Raw genomic sequence first — 20,569 nt, 5'->3', positions numbered from 1 at the left:
GGGGAGGGGAGAGCCTCGCAGGCACAGGTCGGGGTGTGGGGAGCAGGGGAGGGGAGGGGGGAGCTCACAGGCACAGGCCGGGGTGTGGGGAGCAGGGGAGGGGAGGGGAGAGCCTCGCAGGCACAGCCTCAGAGAACGGCATGTACACGGGCCCAGCATCAGGAAGGCGCTGGCACGTCCCGGTGGAGAAGCCAGGAAGCCCCGGGAAGCAGGCGGGCCAGGGGGAGGGGCGTGGCAGGAAGCCGGCCAAGCCTTCAGGCCCAGGCCACGAGAGATCAGTCCTTTGTCTGCTCCTTGGCTGTATCTGGGAGCCTGTCTGCATTCCCCTCTGTCCCTCCTTTGTGCCTCCCTGAGACTCTCAGGTCCCTCGCTCTGTCGTCCTTGGGTCCCTCCAGTTCCTACTGCCCCCCAACCCCCGCCTCTTCCACCCCTCTTCTCCTCAGCTGTTTCCCCACTTTCCCCTCTGCACCCTGTGAGCAGAAGGACTGGAAGCCAGGGCTCTGGGGAGCAGCATCTGGCCCAGCTGGCCGAGATTGGCATCTGTTGGGGGTCTGTGGTTCCAGTTGGGGTTCCCCAGGAGGGGAGGCCGTCCGGGCCTTTCTGTGCTGGGCTGCACCCACTTCAGTTCTGCTTCTGCACACACCCGCCCCCCGCCTTCAGCCCCTGGTTCCAGCTGGAGGCCGGCTGGCCTGCGAGCGAGCAGCGAGCAGGCAGCCCAGCCCACGGAACCGTGGGTTCACAGAACGCCCCCCTTCCCAGGCCCCTGTGGTCGGGATCTTGCTAATTTCCTGCTTGGCTGGGGCTCCTGACAGGTGGCCGATCGCAGTCAGATTCTCAGGACTGGGAGGAACGGGGAGACCATCTAGCTCAACTTCTTCCTTATCCAGATGAAGCAGCTTAAGCTCCAGAGACAGAGGTGGCCCCAGAGCTCAATTCAGAATCAGGACTCACACCCAGCCCGCCAGCCACCCGTGAATCTGGCTTGTTGAGTTCATGGTGATTCCGCCCAATCATGAGAAAAAGAAGGGGCCTGGGCACCCACTGAAGTCTGTACCTTAAATCCTGCCCTGCTTCCCCTCCACCTCCCTGAGACTGAAGGTAACGATGAGGCCACCGCAGGTGCCCTGGGCAGCCCCGCTCCCCGCAGGTGGGGCCCAGGAAGGAAGGGGCAGCTTCCCGGCGACCCAGCCAGCCACACCGTCCCTTTCCGCCAGAGCAGGTGTTCCAGGTCTCTGCAGTCACCTGGCGCCAGGCCCCCTTTGGGGTGCCGGCCCAAGTGGGACCTGGGTCCCTTGGGAGGCTGTGGCTATAGGCCAGTAGAATCTGTCCTCCACTCCCCCCCCGAGGGTGGATCCCCCTGAAGGTGGATCTGACTTGGGCCCCCCAGATGCAGGGGGCGGTTGTCCTGCCGTCTGGGTCAGCCCCAGTGTTGCTCCTGCCTGGGCAGTCTCCCCTCAACCTTCCTCTTGAAGGCCAAGACCGTCCTGCGCAGAGCCTGGGCCTCCTTGGTGTGGGCTGCAGGTAGCTGTCTGATGGTGTCCGTGGCTGTCAGGGGTTCCCAGGGGTTCCCAGCTGAAAGCAGTGTGTCTGCTCAGGCAGCCTGCCGGGGGCGGGGAAGAGGGGGGCCCAGTTTGGCTGCAGAGAGGGTTCTGTGCCACCCCTGCTGGGCTTGTCCTTTCCAGAGCTTCTCCATCCCTTCGTACCCCTGGGGCTACGTTAACTTGCAGATTTCAGCAAGACCACAAGGTGGCCCCAAGCAACTCAGAAATAGCCTCACAGAGCCTGGAACTGAGTGACCAGGGCATCCTGGCGCTTTTTGGCGAGTGGCTCTCATTCAGCTTGCAAAGAGCTACTTGTCTGTTCTGGCGTGTGGTTTTCCTTACTTGTCTGTTCTGCCCCCCTCGGTGGGCCGGGGGCAGGTAGGTAGGCAGAAGATGAAGTGAGCCCTAGGTTCCATGCTGTTGCTGGGGCTGGGGTCGGCCATGGAACACCACTGATCTGTGAGAGGCAGGGGACTACTCGCTCCCCTTCCCCCAGGGGTGCCTGGATTCGGGGAGCAGGTATCTCTCCGTGGGTGGGTAGGGAGCAGGCGTGTGCTGAATTAGGCTGAGGGGTGGCAGGGTAGGGGATGCTAGAGTGATTGGGGGTGGTTGGCAAGCCCAGGGCTGCCCCCTTTCTCCTTGTTGTAATCATTTGCTCTTCTTTGTTTCTGTCCTCCAAGATGATGAAGATGAGGAGGCCCCCGGGCCCTCGAGGCAGCCTCTGCGGATGTCCCTGCAGCGGTCCCCGGAAGAAGAGGCCCACCTGGCCAGGCCCACGCTGCTCCGCTCATCCTCTTCCTCGGACCAGTCGGAGACCGTGGGCCCCAAGCCAGAGACCCTGCCCAGGCCCTCGGCCCAGGCCCAGGCTGCCTGCAGGAACCCCCGGCTGCACCCCAGCCCTCCCACTATGGGCCTGGACTGGCAGCTCCTTCACATCCACGCCCAGCAGACTGAGGTGTTCCAGCAGTTCTGCCAGGAGCTGGTGACGGTGCACCGGGACATGGCAAACAGCATTCACGCCATCGGCCAGGCCATGGCCGAGCTGAGCAGCCGTGTCGGCCAGATGTGCCAGACCCTGACAGAGATCCGGGATGGGGTTCAGACATCTCGGCGGGGGCCAGACGGGGCCGCCCCCATGGGCTCTACCCCCCAGGCTGAGGCCCCACCGGTGGAGCCCCCACCTGCCCCCCCAGAACCAGCCCCTGCACGGACTACCAGGTCTCGGAAGAGAAAGCACAATTTCTAACCCGGCCAGTCTGCACTAGGAGGAAGAGAGATGGAGAAGCTTTTCTGGTCTTGACATGAGGCCAGTCTATGTCCAGGACCCTTGTAGGATTTTGGGGGGAGCTGTCACCTCCCCCAGCGAGCACAGGTCGGCCGCCCTGTGCCCCAAGAGCATGTGCTCAGCCCTGCTCCCTCATCTTCGGCAAATGCTCAAGATGCAGGAAAAGCTCCCTGCTTGACGCTTGCTTGGCCTGGAGGGTCAGCCTCCTCTTGGCCTCCAACCTGGCAGCAGGCCTTGCAGGAGAGGGAGGCGCGGGAGTGGGAGGCGTCTGAGTGGGATCTGCTTCCATCCTTAGGGCTGCTGCCTCAGCCTCCCAGGCCCCGATTCTGCCGCTTTCCAAGGCCAAGGCCTGCGGATGCACCGGTGGGGCTCAGGCCTTCCTGGGGAGACCTGCCCGCCCCTCCCCGAGGGCGGTGTGCCCTGGGGGGCAGGGAGGGTGCGGTCCCGCCTCAGCCTTCCGCTTGCCCTCGCGTGCTCTGCTGCTGTGCTTGCCTTTCGTGCAGTGGGGAGAAGAACAGGATGCTGTCGGAGGAAGAAGGCCACCTTACATTCCCAGAGTCCTTTGCTTTTCCCTCCTCACACTTGCAGATGTCGACCCTCGGGGGCTTCTCAGGACAGCTGGAGAGGCTGCCAGGTTGGGGCTCATCATCATCATTCCCACCATCACCTGCATTTCAAGTAACACAACAGTTAGTGGGGGGAGCCGGGAGAGGGCAGGACTGGAAGCGGAGACTGTGGGTCCCCTAAGAGAGACCAGATCTGGAGTTGGGACGGGTGTGGCTCCTTGCCCGCCCTGCCTCAGTCCCCTGGTGTGCGAGGACGGCGATGGCAGTGTCTAGGAGGCGAGACCCCCACCTGGGCACCGAGGCCGGCGGCCAGCGGCTGGGGAGAGGCAGGGCCCTGTGTGGGGACCAGCAGGAGATTGCTCCTCTGGCTGGTGACGGAGCCCAGGGCCCAGCAGGGGTCCCGCGCGGGTCCAGGCGCCAGCATGCCTCGCCTCTGCTTGCTTGGGCTGCATTCGCATCAGCTGCACACAGCTCTGGCTTCCGGTGTGGAGTGTGGGAGACAGCCCTGTTCTTGAAGCGTTGGCAGGTTAGGGAGTGGCAGGTGCAAGCTGAGCTCTGACTTGGGGGCCGCTCATCGAGCTCTTTGCTCCCCGGCCTGAATCTGACCCTGGCAGCAGCTCCTGCCCCAGCCTTCCAGCTGCAGTGGGGCCCGGGAGGCCTTCTTGGGGTGCTGCTTCCGAACCCAGGCTCAGCTTTGTCTCAAGCGGCTAAGTGAGGCCACCGTGAGGTTCTCGTGTTCTTGGCTCCATCGCCCCCTTCTGTGGCTCTTTGGGGGTGCCTGCTTCCCCAAACTCAACAGTCCCCCGTCTGACAGCCTGATGGCTTGATTGCTTGGCATTGCCCTGCCCTCCGATGATGGAGTCAAAGATTGCCTCCCCAGTATTTTTGTTAAGACGGCAATAAAAAGAAAGTGATCTCACGCTTGGAACACACCCAGTCTCCAGGGTCTTTCTTTGGTGTGTCTTCTCGTTCTTCGCTTCCTGTGGAAACCTCAAGGCCACCCAAAGCAGGGGGGTTAGATCCCCAGGAAGAGTGTCGGCGAGAGGGGCCCAGGTGCCCCCGCGTGCCCGATTCTATGAGCTGCCAGGCGCCCTAGAGGAAAGCAAAGGACCTTCTGGGCTGGGGGAGACAGAGCCCACCGGAAACCAGCCACATTTGAGCTCTCTACACATCAAAATTAAGACGTTCAGTGGATTTTAACTTTTAGCCCCTAAAAATGAGTTAGGGGTCCTGGAACAAAAAACCCTTTCTGACAGGAGACCCCTGAGGGTCGGTGGGGGGGTCCATTTGCCAGTACACCCTGGTCCACTCCGAGGCATGGACTTTGTGGACACTGAGCTGGTGACTGCTACAGCGAGGCCCTGTCTCCCAGGCGGGGGTTTGTCAGTGGCAGAAGGAAGCCGCTTCCTCCGGCGGTCCGTGGGGCTCCCCACTGAAGGGGTGTCCTCACCTGTGCGTGCACCGCCCCCCTTATCCTGGGTCACGGATGGGCTCTCCCTGGCAGGAAATTCCCATCTCACCAGGGATCCATTTCTTCTCTGGAAGATTCTAGCTTGCCTTTGACTTCTTGGCATCCACGCCATTCTCTGCAGTTCTTGGCCCAAAAGCACAGCCTTGAAAATCAAGATTTTCCTGATTCCAGGTGATGCAGAACGCTGAGAGACCAGCCCATTGTCTCCCCCCAAGGTCCCCATGCTGAGCAGTGACTGGCCTCCCTCTGGGCCTGAGAAAGGAAGGGGTCTTTTTAGAAGCAAAGGGGACAGAGAGCTGTAGACTTGCAAACTGCAGATGGAAGAGTCCAGTTTCTTTTTCTTGGCTTCAGCGGGAATTGTGGGGCTGGCGAGTTCAAACAGGAAACTGTGGGGCCAGTAGATGCCAAAGAAAGAGCAGGCAGCCTCACCTCAGGGTAGGGAAGTCCCTTCTTGGAGTGCCAAGGGTGGCTAGGTGGTGTGCGGTCAGAGGTCGGGGGACCAGTGACCCACCAGACCCTTCCAGTCCGGAGACCTGAATGCACAGCCCGGCCTCTTTCTGGTCAGTCTTCCCATTTCTGCCTCTGACCGAGGAAACATCCTCTCCGTTGGAGACATAGCCATGGGGGAGGAGAATCTGAGCTGTGTTCTCCCACCAAATGTCTGTCCCATGGGCTATTTTTCTCTTGAGTTGAAACTGATAGTCATTTCCTGACCCAGCTAGGAAATGCGGTGCTCTTGATAAGACACAGTGGGTGAGGTGTGAGAAATGTCTAGTGCTTATCTGTTCGGTACCCAAAGTCAGCAAGGACTTAGGAATAAAAACAAACCATTATCATCCTGAAGGGTTCCGTGTAGAGTACCCCAGCATCGCCATGACCTCACCCTCGATGGCTGCAAAGGCAGGCCGCCAGCCCCGCGGGGCTGACTGGGAGCGCAGCAGGTGAACACTGGCACTTATCAGCAGCTGTGCTGGGCATTTTCCAGCCCCTTCCACTTCCACTGGGCTTTCCCTCCAAAACCTGGAAACCCAGCACGTAGATTTTTCACTCCTGGAAGCTTTCTGTTCCGGGAGGGCTCCGGCTTATTGCAGCCATGTCACGGGGCAGACGTGGGTCTGCAGTGAGGGGATTCTGGACTTGGGGCCAGCCTTTGTGTGTGGCTGCAAAATACTTAGGGGAGACCTAATTCAAGGTAACTGGTGTTGGAACGTAACTGGCTCCATTTAGTTCTCTACCTCAAAAGTGATGTAGCGTAAACGTCTCAGAGAATGGGTGGTTAGGATTCCCTGAGATTCACCGTGTCTGTCTTACTTCAGGCGTCAAGTTTGGAAACAGCCAAGTATCACAGATGCTGAACAAATTCTGACTTGTCTTTGGAGAGACTTTGTGATCGACACAGACATTGGGTGTTCTCAGCCTAAACATCGATTCTCTGGTAGGAAGACACAAGGAGGTGGGAGGGGTGTGGACATGGATCTTACTAGGCCTTTTGACATTCTCTAGAAGTTGCTCTTTTGAATAAATCCCTGATAGTAGCTACAAATTCCTCATCTCTCTCTCTCTCTCTTTTTTCCTTAAAGTTGAGTTTCAGGGGAAGTAATTCTAGCATTTAGAATTTGATGGCTATTTAGAAACTGAAAGAAAACTGCTTTCTTGTGTGTGTTCTGTGATTCAAGTGACCTTGTGAGAAAAGAAGATGAATGAGTGCTTTGCCTTCTGTGACTGGGAGAAGGGAAGTTTGGGCCTACCTCAGTTCTATTCTGTGCTCACCCAAGTTTGATTCATTGTGGATGTCAGGTCCCAGATTCGTCAAATTAGGGGCTGGTCCGGATTGTTGTACATTCTTTAAAAAAGAATTTATTTATTTATTATGTGTAGAAGAGCTGGGGTGCAGGCCAGAGGTGTGGGGTGGTGGGTGAGAGGATTCATCAGAAACATAGTGGGGAGAAGAACAGGCAGATTTACTGAAATTCGCTGCTGAGGGGAGCTGCAGGCGCGACAGGAGAGGTCTGCTGTGCCATGTGGGTTGGCTCCCTGGCCAGATCAGACTCGGGCTGTCGTGGTGATGTCGCTGAGACTAGACCCCTCCACCACCAGGGAGGTTCAGATATTGCACACCGAAGAAATGGCAGGGGTGGAGAAAGGCAGACGCCTGTGGCGGTGGGTTGTGGTTGGGAAGCGTTTTTGACGAGGCTGCCCTGGGCTGGGGGCCTCTTGTCCTCTCTCCTGTTTTTTGTTAGTAACAACATGGCTGGCATCATGCTAACCACAGTATTGTCTTCACAGCCCAGGGAGACGGACACTCAATGGGGGCTGTTGAGCACGTGACTGAGGCTCAGGCCCTGGGACAAGAAGCAAGTCTGAGGCTGTAAGTGACATAAATAGTGCAACGCCACACCCTCAGGTGGAGCTCATGACTTGCTTCTCTCAAGGGGGCCAAGTGGCCAGAGCTAGTGACCGCTCTCCAGTCCTTATTCTTCACCCCCCAGGTGCTTATACTATATCCTGTTGCCACAGCGGCCTGGCCCCTGGTTCCCTTGTATAGTGGCGGCCTCCTTTGGGGCTGAACAGAGCCGAATCCTCAGCGACGGTCTAGGCGAGAAGGGGCAGCATCTGTGCCAGGGCTGCTCTCCTGGGGTGTGGCCATGGGGGCTTGCTGGCCACCACATCCGCCACATGCTGGCATGGGAGACATTTTTATTTAAGGGGTGCAAGTGGGGGTAACTTAACGATTGGATAGTCGCGTATAACGGCGTGTATTTCCTGCAAGTGCGTGGTGGAGGCTTGTTCTTAAAGAAAGATGGGAGCTGCACTATAAATAGCTCTCGCTGCTGTTGTTCTCACGCTGCCTTGTATCACAACCGTTTTTCTGTGACATGAAAGATGCCTTGAAAACGTTTCTCCATAGATGGCTTTCGGTCCATCATACAAACGTGCCACGGTTTATTAAATCCTGCCCCCCACGTTAGCCACTTAGATGGTTTTTGCACAAGTTTGCCAGTGATACAACCCAAGGTTGGTGTGCCTGCTTTGCACACTCGCTGCTTTTTAAGATGTATTTATTTATGCATACAGAACTGGGGTGTAGGCCAGAGGAGCAGAACAGACAGGTGGACGTGGTACACTGCTGAGGGAGCAGCGGGTGAGACGGGAGAGGTCTGCTGTGCTACCGGGGTCGCCTCTCTGGCCGTGGGTCGCCTTCCTCGCTGGGATCGAACTCGCGCTGAAGCTGAAGCGGCTGTGGCTGATTTCACAATGCTGCACTTTAACCCCTTTCTCCCGTTGCACCACGGAGGAGGGCCCTCACTGTGTGTTTTGCTTTTAATTTTCTTTTAAATGCTTTAAAAGTTACCATTTTAACCATCTTAGGTGTCCACATCATTAAGTGCATCGACACTGTTGTGAACATCTCACTACCACTCCCTCACGCTGCATGTTCCCCACCTGAAACGCCAGCCCCCTACCCTACCCTCACCTGTGAATCCGACTGTAAGTGCCCCTTGCCAGGGGAGGCCTACAGAACTTGTCACGTATCTGGCTCACGTCCCCTCGTGTGTGTCTTCAAGGCTCGTCCAGGCCGTAGTGTGTCCGATTTCGTTCCTCCCCAAGGCTCGGCGTTGTGTGAATGTTGTGCGGAATGTTGTTCCGTTGTGTGAATGTTGTGCCAACGTTTCTATTTGTCCATCCACCCCTCAGCGGGCACCTGGTCACTGCCACCTTTTGACGACGGTGTTTGGTGCAGCTGGGAGCACGAGCCTATAGTGTCGTTTGAGTCTTTATTTGTTTGAAAGGGTGTGCCAAAGTGTTGGCCGCCTTAGTGTGAGAGGCCCTTATCTCACCAGCTTTATCAACCTGGATATTGTCCCCCCCCCCAAAAAAAATCTGTGCCAATGAGACAACTGCTGTGTTGTGTTTCTTTTCTTATTGCTGGCGCTGAATATTTTTTTTGTTAAGATTTATTTATGTGTACAGAACTGGGGTACAGGCCAAAGAAGGGATGGTAAGAGGATTCACCAGAGACAGCGTGGGGAGCAGAACAGGCAGATTGACGAGGTACACGGCTGAGGGGAGCAGCGGGCGAGACAGGAGAGGTCTCCTGCGCCATGTGGGTCAGCTCCCTGGCCGGGGATCGAACTCGTGCTGAAGCTGTTATGGATAGCTTCGTAGTGCTGTGCTTTAACCCACCGCGCCACCAGGGAGGGCTCTGATGGTGCTGAATATTTTTCACTTCATTATGTGTATGGGCATTGCTGGGAACGATTGTTTCTCTGGGCTGCTCCAAGTGCAATTCTTTGGGTTATCCCAGTTGGACAGATTTTTTCTTTCTTTCTTTACTTTTGAGACAAGTCTTATAGGGAAAAGAATTCCTTTATGACTGAATCTCCTTGATGCTTGTGTAGCGCAGAACCCTAGAACTCCTAACCATTCCCTCCTGCCTTCTGTGCACCTCCAGGTCTGCAGATGTTGCAGCCTCTCATGTTTTGGAGGTGAGTGGGGTGGCAGGCTAGACATTGGAAGTGTTTCAGGGAGGATGGTATGAGTTACCTGAGCTTTGCGGGTCTTTGAAGGCTCCCTGAGCACTGCTGAGTGTTTTGCATGCCTACTTAGGAGCCCTGAGTTATAGAGGGGAGGCACAGACCTCTTAGCTGGCTCCAGGATCCCCACCCTTACCACCATCAGAGGCCTGTGGTGTCTGGGGACCCCTGTAGATAAGATGATCTTTCAGTCTTCAGTCAACTTTCTAACTGGCGTTTAATTCTGTATCTACCCTGTCCTGGAAGGCGGACAGGGCAGATGTCATTTCCGGTTTCAGATAAAAGAGATTCCAGCGACTTGGTCAAGGTCACACAACACAGTGACTGAGGACAAGGGGTCAGGCCCCTTCCTGACGTGCAACTGCTTTGTGGACATTGGCCTGGTGGGCTTCTCCCCACCCACACGTGCCCAGCTCGTGTCTGGCACTGAGAAGTGGCCTGTGCGTTCTCACCTGTCCCCCTCGCCCCCAGGTACGTGGTCATCTCCCGGGAAGAAAGGGAGCAGAACCTGCTGGCATTTCAGCACAGCGAGCGCATCTACTTCCGGGCGTGCCGGGACATCCGGCCTGGGGAGCGGCTGCGGGTCTGGTACAGCGAGGACTACATGAAGCGCCTGCACAGCATGTCCCAGGAGACCATCCACCGCAACCTGGCCAGAGGTGAGCGTCCGCATGCCGGGGGCAGTGGGCACTGAGCCCTTGGGGAGGGCAGACATGCCTTTCTAGGTGCGTCCTCAGGAAACCCGTGGGAATTAGGACCCCAGCAACAGGGAGCCCCAGAGAGACACCAGAAGCCACAGTTTAGGTCTGAACTGCAGGCCTGGCCCAAGTTGTGACCCCCCTCTGGGGGTTCCCTTCCCCATGAAGTGATCTCAGAGACCCTCATTCCAGACCATTCCGAGCACCAGGGAGAGAGGCCAGCTCCCAAGGCCAAGCACGTAAGTTTAAGCATCAGTCCTCTTTCCCACTGGCCCCATGAAAGCAGCGATCCTTGGGGACATTCACAGCATGTCAGTGTGCTAAGCAGGTGTTCCTTGGTGTCCCGAGTCCTCACAACTATATAGCACCTGCCCCTAAAGTGAGGTGAGAACAGGTGAGTAATTCACAGAACAAGCACAGGACAAAGACTGCCTGGCCATTGTGGGCCTCCATTATGCATGTTAGCACTTGTGACCCCATGTGGGTTCCGCCCCCATCTTATACATCAGATAAGCTTCAGATAAGCACAGTGAGTTTCCCCACTCACATGGCCGGGAAGGACCACGCTGGATTCTCACCCCTCTGTCTGGCTCCAGGGCCCAAGCTCTAAGCTACAGAGGTTACAGCCCCCCAGACAAAACTAGTCTCTTCTATTCTTTGGGCCGGTATCGTTCCTGCTAGTCCTAATGCTGTGATGTGAAAGAATCGTTTCTGTTAGAAAAAGGTTGGGAGAAGGCTGGACGTCAGTTTGCCGGCCTGGGGCATGGCTCGGCCATTTGAAAGTGGTTCAGACTGCTCCAGCCCTTAGTCTTTTGCCTCCTGACTCCATCCTCAGCCTGGCCGGGGCAAACTGGTGAGTCCAGAACCTTCTTTCAGTGGGAACTTCCTTGCATTAATAAACCATGTATGGAGAGACCCAGAGTTCATTGGGTCCCAGCAACCGAAGCTAGAGCCAGACCTACCAACCTATTCATTGGAAGTAAGTCTACATTTGGAACATAGGTGGAGAAATGAAGAGGGGGTGGGAGTGACCTAGGAAACAAAGCTTTTTTAAACATAAAACAGAACAAAGCAAGTTGTGGACGCCGAGCGCACTGCTGCTGCCTGACTTGGTAAAAGGTGTCTGGTGATGGGCAGAGAAGTGAGAGGAGATCGAATAGATATGCTCGTCTCTTGTCTCTCCAGATTTGGGGGGGTTGGCCACATGCTGGTTTCACGGGTTGTCCCTGATAAGCGTACAGTGGTTACCACCTGACTCCTGGAGACGCTTCGTGTAAAAGTATCTGACCCATAGTAGGTATTCAGGATATCTTTGTTGGATGACTAAAAGAAGAAATGAATGAAGACAGCCCAGAAGGCACCAAAAGAATCACAGCACCAGAAGAAAGGCAGAGCAAGCAGCCATGTGGGAGGACAGAGGCTCCATCCCTTGGTTTCGTCTCAAATTCTTCTGGACAGGAAGTCCCTCCTCTCCCTGCTTCTCCAATGCACCACCAGCTGCATCACCCGCAGAGACCCCTGAGGCCTAAGGGGAATGCTCAGAGAGGGGAGTGAGCTTTCGGGAATGGTGCCAAGGAGGCGTGGCAGACAGACTTGGAAGGAGAGACAGCAAGAGGTGTGAAGATGCAGGAGGAAGGACAGTCTGAGCCTGGCCAGGCCCAGCAACAGGAAACAGGAAGGAAACTGACAGCTACCAGGGGTGAAGCCAGAATGGTGGGCGGACTTGGCCCCAGAGCCCTTGGGAGCAGTCCTGGAGCTTGGGGGTGTGCAGGGGCGTGTCTCTGTGGCCTGTAGCTTTGGCAGGCACTACGAGGTCAGTGGTGTCGTGGACTGGTGTGCCAGTTCTGCTGTGGAAAGGAGACCCCTGTGCTCAGTCACCTCCAGTCTTATGTGGAAGGAGGTTTCTTTGTATTTGGAGGCTGGAGCCCTGAGGAACAAGCATGAATGATTAGTTGCTAATTGGGTAGGGACCTCAGCTGAAACTCAGGACTGCTTCCTGAAGAGGTTATAAGCGATTCCTTCGTGGGCCTTTTAGGAACAGGACACATCTAATGCATGCATTCAGAACATTTATGTTACCTGATCTACTTTAAGTCATTGATGCACTCTGTGGTATTTCCCCCATCTTTTGTGAAGGCTTTGGAACCAATTTTATGATGATACTAAGTCCTTGGGGCCTGTAGATTTTTGTGGCAGCTTTGAATCCAGAGACGTCTCAAGACACCCTAGGAAATGTGAACGACCTTGTCTCAGCAGAGAGGCATGGGGAATGCCTTGACCTCCCAACTTCACTGTTGGCTGCTTCTTTAGTCTTCAAGGAAATACAGGAAAGGCTGCCTCTTGATTTTGAGAGATTCTGCGTGCCCAGTATGGTCTGTAATACAACATGTTGCATTTTTGTTAAGTTCTTTGCATCTCCACCCTTTCTGCCCCCAGCTATTACAAACACACAGGCTGCAGGGAGTCAGGAGAGTCCCAGGCTCTGGAGAGATAGGTTGTTGCTTAACATTCATCTGAGGACAGAGCTGGGCATCCTGAGTAGGTCACTCCCCTTTGTACCATTACCTATAGGAAGCCTGATGTAATCCACAGACCCCGGCCTGGCACCCTGTGCCAGCTGTGCAAGGCCAGGCTTAGTCACAGCGTGCAACATCTGGATTGCACATGGAGATACGGTGACCTTCACCCAGAGGCCGCTAACCAATGCAGCTTTCAGAAGTCGATCACAACATACATCCAGGTCATAACATACATCCAAGTCAAGTCGTTGTACATGATCACATCTCCCTGCCCTCACCTCAGCTCAGAAGATTCTTGGAGACTTCTGAGCTTCACAGCCTGCCGTCAGGAGCTTCTGAAAGTCCCTCTTAGCTTCTATCCCCTCAATCCGCACCCACCCCCAAAGCAGCATCCATACTTCGTAGCAACTTATGAAGCTGTGTTGGTCGTTTTAAATAATCAGGCAAAACGATTGACTGCTGGGGACCTCACCACGGTCTTTTAAGTCATTTATGATAGAAAAGAGAAGAAATTAAGTCCTCTGAATTGCCAAGTAAGGAAACAACTCTTATGTGGATGTGGCTTCGGGTCTGCGAGGTGTCCGACCTTAGCTTGTGGGAGTCCTCAGCGCTTCCCCGTTCTTCTGGTCTCGGTCGTCAGTGAGATTCCGGTCACGCATCCTCACGTGCTCCCGGCCTTCCACAAACTAGGAGCAAGGACGGTTGCTGTGGGATGGTCTGCGCCCGGACGAGCTTCTCCAGAGTCCAGGAGGAGGCAGGAGGAATGTTCCGTGCGTCCTGTGTACCTTTTACCAAGTCGAAGCAGCCATCTTCTCACTGCTCGGTCACTGCTCGGGCTGCAGGGGAAGCAGGGGCTGGGGGAGTCCACACTGGCTTCGCTCTGTTCGAGGGGTGGCATGTCCTCTTCCAGGGTCGAAGGATGGCGTGAAGGAACTTGCAACCTCCCTTCCCGGTAGCCTACTCTCAACTTCTAAACATAGCGTGTGTTTCCATAAGGCTCCATTGAAACAGTGTCTTTAAAACAGAGTCTTCCCACTCTGTCTGGTCCTGTGGCCCTAGTCCCTGTCCACAAAGCGATCCACGGCTCCTTTGTGTCAACCTGCCCCGCAAGGCCAGCCCCAGAGGGGTGTGTCGAGGACTTCCTAGCAGCAGGACTGCTGTGTTTTCTGTTGCTGTCTCCACTTCGGGGCGTTTCCCCACTTCCTCACACCCTGGTTTTCCTTCCTAGGAGAGAAGAGGTTGCAGAGGGAGAAGTGTGAGCAGGCTCTGGATAACCCAGAAGACCTGAGGGGTCCCATTCAGCTCCCCGTGTTGAGACAGGGCAAAAGTCCCTACAAGCGTGGCTTGGATGAGGGGGACGTGCACCCCCAGGCGAAGAAGAAGAAAATAGACCTCATTTTCAAGGACGTGCTGGAGGCCTCCCTGGAATCTGCCAAAGTGGAAGCCCACCAGCTGGCACTCAGCACCTCCCTGGTCATCAGGAAAGTCCCCAAGTATCAGGACGACGCCTACGGCCGGTGCGCCATGACTGTGTCACACGGTGTGCAGAATGTCAGCCGGACCCAGGGGGAAGGGGACTGGAAGGTCCCCCAAGGGGCTTCCAAGGAGCCAGGCCCACTGGAGGATGAGGAAGAGGAGCCTTCGTCCTTCAAGGCCCACAGTCCCGCCGAGGCCTCTCTTGCATCTGACCCACATGAGCTTCCCACCACTTCCTTTTGCCCTAACTGTATTCGCCTCAAGAAGAAGGTCCGGGAACTCCAGGCAGAACTAGACATGCTTAAGTCTGGGAAGCTGCCTGAGCCCCCCGTATTGCCAGCACAGGTACTGGAGCTCCCAGAGTTCTCAGACCCGGCAGGTAAGTTGGTGTGGATGAGATTGTGGTCGGAGGGAAGAGACACAGTGGGCAGTGTGGAGGGTGGCCGAGCCCACGCCCTCAGGGAGCCGAGCGGCAGTGGCCCACAGAGGCGGCCCCTGGGGAGCCTGGACAGGCACTCCGCGGCTGCTCTGAGGCTCGTGGCTGCCCCTTGTATCCTCGTCAATAAAGGAAGTTCCGCTGCAGGAGGGGTGTGTGCTGTCTTCTTGACCGTTGCCTTTCCCCCCCGGGGGTCCTGGCGGTGTCTTGCCCCAAAGCCGAACTCCCAAAACCAGCCTTTCTGTCTGCCCACCCCACACGGGGTGTCAGGAGGGCTAACTCTCCCGGCCCTCCGAAACCCGCCGCGGGCACCCCGGTCGCGTTCTTTTCTTCCCGATTGCTACCTCTGCCGCGAGCGTGGTCCTGTGCGCCCTGCCTGATTTAGAAGGACGGGGGTCCGGGCCCCTTGGCCGCCTGCCTTTGACCTTTTCTGTCGGCTCCCAGCATCTTTTTCAGTCGGGTGACAAGGAGGAAGGAAGGCGTTTCAGTCCACACCTGCAGCTGAGTGAGGGCATTTACATAGCATTTCCTATTTTAACCACTTCCCTTAGCTCAGAATGACGCGTCTCAGTTATTTAAAGCACGCGTCTTAGCTGAACTGCATTTTTGGGCCTGAAGTCACTCGCCCGCCTCCCCGACGCCTCCCCTCCCTGACGGCACCCCTCCCTCCCTGAGGTGTCCGTGGAAACTGAGCCCCACGTCCCCCCAGGTGTCCCGGGAGTGTTCAGTGCGCTCAAGTCCTCCACACACCTGCTCTCCTGGTCGTGCTGTTGGGTTGAAAATTGAAATTCCTCCAGCCCCCGTGAGTGCAGGCTGAGGACAGGCCGCCTGGGAAACCCACCAGGAGGAAAAGCGCGCGTGATGCCCGGAGCGGTGCTCAAGAATCGCGAGGCTGCCGCGGCGGTCGGCTTCTGTTGCACACAGTGTGTGGCACCGGCTGTGGGCGCGGCATCCGCTGCCCGGTTTGGAGAAGCCTGCGATGTCTCCACCGGGCGTACATGTGTCTTTCCCATTTGTCTTCCAGCCTCCGAGAGCATGGTCTCCGGCCCCGCCATCATGGAGGATGACGACCAGGAGGTGGACTCGGCGGACGAATCGGTCTCCAACGATATGATGACAGCGGCCGACGAGCCCTCCAAGATGTCCTCTGCCACCGGCCGCCGAATCCGCCGCTTCAAGCAGGAATGGCTGAAGAAGTTCTGGTTCCTGCGCTACTCCCCGACCCTGAACGAGATGTGGTGCCATGTGTGCCGTCAGTACACCGTGCAGTCCTCCCGCACCTCGGCCTTCATCATCGGCTCCAAGCAGTTCAAGATCCACACCATCAAGCTGCACAGCCAGAGCAACCTGCACAAGAAGTGCCTGCAGCTGTACAAGCTCCGCATGCACCCCGAGAAGACGGAGGAGATGTGCCGCAACATGACCCTGCTCTTCAACACGGCCTACCACCTGGCCCTGGAGGGCAGGCCCTACCTGGACTTCCGGCCCCTGGCCGAGCTCCTGAGGAAGTGCGAGCTCAAGGTGGTGGACCAGTACATGAACGAGGGCGACTGCCAGATCCTCATCCACCACATCGCCCGAGCGCTGCGGGAGGACCTGCTGGAGCGCATCCGCCAGTCGCCCTGCCTCAGCATCATCCTTGACGGTCAGAGCGACGACCTGCTGGCCGACACGGTGGCCGTCTACGTCCAGTACACCAGCAGCGACGGCCCCCCGGCCACAGAGTTCCTGTCCCTGCAGGAGCTGGGCTTCTCCAGCACCGAGAGCTACCTGCAGGCCCTGGACCGGGCCTTTTCGGCGCTGGGCATCCGGCTGCAGGACGAGAAGCCCACCGTGGGCCTGGGCATAGACGGGGCCAACGTCACGGCCAGCCTCCGGGCCAGCATGTTCATGACCATCCGCAAGACGCTGCCCTGGCTGCTGTGCCTGCCCTTCATGGTGCACCGGCCCCACCTGGAGATCCTGGACGCCATCAGCGGGAAGGAGCTCCCCTGTCTGGAGGAGCTGGAGAACAACCTGAAGCAGCTGCTGAGCTTCTACCGCTACTCGCCGCGCCTCATGTGCGAGCTGCGGTCCACGGCGTCCACCCTCTGCGAGGAGACCGAGTTCCTGGGGGACATCCGGGCCGTGAGGTGGATCATCGGCGAACAGAACGTCCTCAACGCCCTCATCAAGGACTACCTGGAGGTGGTGGCCCACCTCAAGGACGTCAGCAGCCAGACCCAGCGGGCGGACGCCTCAGCCATCGCCCTGGCCCTGCTGCAGTTCCTCATGGACTACCAGTCCATCAAGCTCATCTACTTCCTCCTGGACGTGATCGCCGTGCTCTCCCGCCTGGCCTACGTCTTCCAGGGCGAGTACCTCCTGGTGTCCCAGGTGGATGACAAGATCGAGGAAGCCATTCAGGAGATCAGCCGGCTGGCCGATTCCCCGGGAGAATACCTGCAGGAGTTTGAGGAGAACTTCCGAGAGAGCTTCAATGGCATCGCCATGAAGAACCTCAGGGTGGCCGAGGCCAAGTTCCAGTCCATCAGGGAGAAGATCTGCCAGAAGACCCAAGTGATCCTGGCTCAGAGGTTCGATTCCCGCAGCCGGATCTTCGTGAAGGCCTGTCAGGTGTTCGACCTGGCCTCCTGGCCCAGGAACAGCGAGGAGCTCATGAGTTATGGCAAGGAGGATATGGTCCAGATCTTTGACCACCTGGAGGCCATCCCCACCTTCTCCCGGGATGTCTGCAGGGAAGGGCTGGATCCTCGGGGGAGTCTGCTGATGGAGTGGCGGGAACTCAAGGCTGATTACTATACCAAAAATGGCTTCAAAGACCTGATCGGCCACATTTGCAAGTACAGGCAGAGGTTTCCACTCTTGAACAAGATCATCCAGGTTCTTAAAGTCCTCCCCACGTCCACCGCTTGCTGCGAGAAAGGTCGCAACGCCCTGCAGCGAGTTCGCAAGAACCACCGCTCCCGGCTGACCCTGGAGCAGCTCAGCGACCTATTGACGATCGCGGTCAACGGCCCTCCGATCGCCAGCTTCGATGCCAAGCGAGCTCTAGACAGCTGGTTTGAGGAGAAGTCTGGCAACAGCTACACGCTGTCCGCTGAGGTCCTCAGCAGGATGTCTGCGCTGGAGCAAAAGCCAATGCTGCAGACCGTGGAGCACGGGTCAGAGTTCTACCCGGACATCTAGGGAGCCGGTATTCGGAGTTCACTAAGCTGTTGAATATTTTTTTAATCTATACTCATAAGCTTTGATATATTATATAAATATATATTATATTATATATATATATAATACATTATATATATATATATATAAACCCACACTGAAAAATTTTTAAAAGCCAAGGTGACGCATCCACCAGAAGCTACCGGGAGCTCTCGGAAAGGAAGAATGTCGGCAACTGACTCTTGTCTACAAAATTTGGCAGCTGCGCCGTGTGTGGCAAGTCATTTCCGCTCACAGAAGCATGTGCTGGGGGCCACGCGTGTGCCCACCACACAGTCACCCAACAGCATAAGCTAAAAAATGACGGGTCTGTGTCATCACCTTTAGGTAGCTCTTTCCGTTCATGTTCCCTTTGGGGGTTGCGGGGCTGGGTTTATGATCTCGCCTTTCTTTTCGCCTCTGGTTTTGTGATGGTGTTTCTGGGCCTCTCCGTTACATGCGCCTGTCAGAGTTGTGAATCCTATCTCTGATGTAGCTGGAGTAGGTCGTGTCTCTGGCTTGCCGCGTTTAATTTTCTCCTCTCCCACCTGACTTCGGCTTGAGGGATGTTTATTCATCTCCTGATGAGGGTGCCTTCACTCAGAAACAGGTGTTGGTCCAACTGTGATACCCACGACCCCCACCTCCGTCACCTCTCCTTTGCCTTCTGGTTCCCTCTCTCCAGCCCCCCCCCGGGTCTTAAAGATATTAACCTGTTATACCGAAGGCAAGATCGCCTTGCAGCCAAGCTTGAAATCCTGGGGCGGGGAGAGAGGGTGAATTTTTGCATTCCTGTTTTTACATGGTGTGGGATAAAATAATATAATTCCATTCGGTTCCAGGGCTGTTGGGGGAATGAAAAGCCAAGAAGTCCAGGCCCCAAGAGGGTAGCGATTTTTGGCTAAAAATGGAAAGTATATATTCAATTTACATTAATTATTTATACTCTGTCTTTATAATCATAGAATATGTTGGGGTTTTTTTTTTTTTTCCTTTAATAATCAAGAAATGCCTGCTCTAGTTCAGTGGCAGGAGATGTCAATGCAAGTTTTGCCCCGGTGATGCAGGCTCCAGCGAGAGCCTGGAGAGAGAGGCCACTCTTCTGCAGTGAGGCTGATGAGCCCTACAGCCTGGCGGGAAGGCTGTGGGAAAGTGGGATGGATCTGTACCTGTGAACACTTCCCTTTTTGAACAGGGTAGAGATGTCCTAAAGAAAAGGAATAAACAAGAGATAAGACAGGACTCTCAAGGCATCAGCCTACACACAAACACACACACACGCACGCACACACGCACACACACACACTACCATGATATAAGCTTTAGAAATAGCCACTTGCCTTCTCCCTGGGGCAAGTAGTGGTTTAAGCTAGAGGAGTCTGATCAATGCTCTTTCATTCATTTAACTACCAGTATACCTCGCAAGGGAGTTTTAAAAAAATGTGCGTGAGCTGTTAAAAACTTCTGTTCATGTGTCCACCTCTGATGTATGCATATCTGATATGCAGAGATCCTATGTCATGAAGGTGGGTCCTTTGGGGGGGGATCTGAACGGTGGGTCCTTTGGGGGGGGATCTGAACGGTCCATGGTCAGTTCTGCTGGGGGCACCCCTCTCAGTTGGCAGGGTGGGCAAAGGACCTTGTGATTGGGCCACAGGCAAGACCCCATGTCCCTAACCTGCTTGGCTCAGACATTCTAGAACCATGGTGGCTTCCTTCCTTCTTGATTGATCTCGTCTCCCAGCCTCCGTGCCACCGGTGGGAATGTCATCAACACTGAACATGCCACTCCCCCTTCCTCATTCTGCCAGTTACCTTCACCCCCACAGGCCCCTCCCCCCATGGTCTTGGTGCTAAGAGAACTTTAGACTCATTGCTGCTAGTCAATAGCTTTTCATTATATAAATATATTATATATATTATATATTATTTTTGAAACTTTGTTTTCAACAGTGATGTAGCATGTTCAAAAACAAAAATCAAAAACAAAAAAAACTGGTTTCCTCCGACTCCCACTGCCAGGCCTCATATGCTGCCTTCTTCAACAAATCAATGCACCCCTGCCTGGTACACTCACCCCCTCCCCACCCCCAATTGCACATACTCCCCTCCTGCTCTGTGCAAGAAGAGCATTTGCAGGAAGTAGCAAAGGAAGGCTCAGCTCCCTTCCTCTTTCCTGCTGTATCTCCTGGTCTTGGTCTCCCATGCCCACGGGGTCAAGGTGGAGCTGGGGTGGGGTAGGGGGAGGGGTTGCTGTTGCAGATCATAGGGCTCCACCCCCCTCAGCTTTTTCTCCACTGTGCTCACACGCACCACCCTGTCTGCAGGCGCTTTCTGTGGTTGTTGCAAACTAAGATGGGCTGAGGACTGGCAAGTGGGCCTCGGGGAGGCAGAGACGGTCAACTGAGATCCTTTCTTCTAGCCAACAGTTGCCTTAACACCTTCTCCATTCGTCCTCTGCCTCTCCCCACCCATTTCATTGGCACCTCTGCCGGGAGTAGTCTCCGAGCCCGCTCACGTGAAAGCCAGGAAGGGAGAAGCTTTAGTGTCTGCCTGAGCGCCGACTGGGCCGTGCCTGTTTCCTCCCGGCAGGCTATGGCCAAAGTTAGCTCAAGCCTTTAGCTGGAGGGAAAGGAAGATCCTTTGGGCCACTGCCCTTGCCTGCCCTCTCTCGCCTGAGAAAGCTGAGAGTAGGCCAGGTCTGGGCCAGGGCGAGCATGAGCTGCTGCACTCTGGCGGTGTGACGCCAGGCCTCACACTGGGGCGGGGGGTCCTCGAGTTGGGCAAGGCACCCCTCGAACGGGGTGCTCATGGCCTCGGCTGGGCGTAGCCAGG

At 56.0% G+C, this 20,569-nt stretch overlaps 2 protein-coding genes across 3 annotated transcripts in view; both read left to right on the top strand.

Annotated features, from left to right (window-relative positions):
* Positions 1-2,964, top strand: part of LOC105853693 (myb-related transcription factor, partner of profilin-like) — a 5,831-nt gene extending 2,867 nt beyond the window's left edge. Inside the window, exon 2 of the mRNA XM_012725698.1 lies at positions 2,222-2,964. Within this exon, the coding sequence (XP_012581152.1) occupies positions 2,222-2,787 (566 nt within the window). The 3' untranslated portion in view covers positions 2,788-2,964. The remainder of the gene's footprint in view (positions 1-2,221) is intronic.
* Positions 1-17,721, top strand: part of LOC101636672 (zinc finger protein 862) — a 49,395-nt gene extending 31,674 nt beyond the window's left edge. For both annotated transcript variants that reach the window (XM_012725697.1, XM_004682885.2), the window contains exons 6-8: positions 9,870-10,057; positions 13,844-14,470; positions 15,552-17,721. In XM_012725697.1, the coding sequence (XP_012581151.1) occupies positions 9,870-10,057; positions 13,844-14,470; positions 15,552-17,716 (2,980 nt within the window). In that variant the 3' untranslated portion in view covers positions 17,717-17,721. The remainder of the gene's footprint in view (positions 1-9,869; positions 10,058-13,843; positions 14,471-15,551) is intronic.
* Positions 17,722-20,569: the final 2,848 nt, after the last annotated feature.

Source organism: Condylura cristata, unplaced genomic scaffold (genome assembly GCF_000260355.1).
Source record: "Condylura cristata isolate star-nosed mole 26May11 unplaced genomic scaffold, ConCri1.0 scaffold00015, whole genome shotgun sequence".
Lineage (NCBI taxonomy): Eukaryota > Metazoa > Chordata > Mammalia > Eulipotyphla > Talpidae > Condylura > Condylura cristata.
This window is presented reverse-complemented; position numbering and strand designations above follow the sequence as displayed.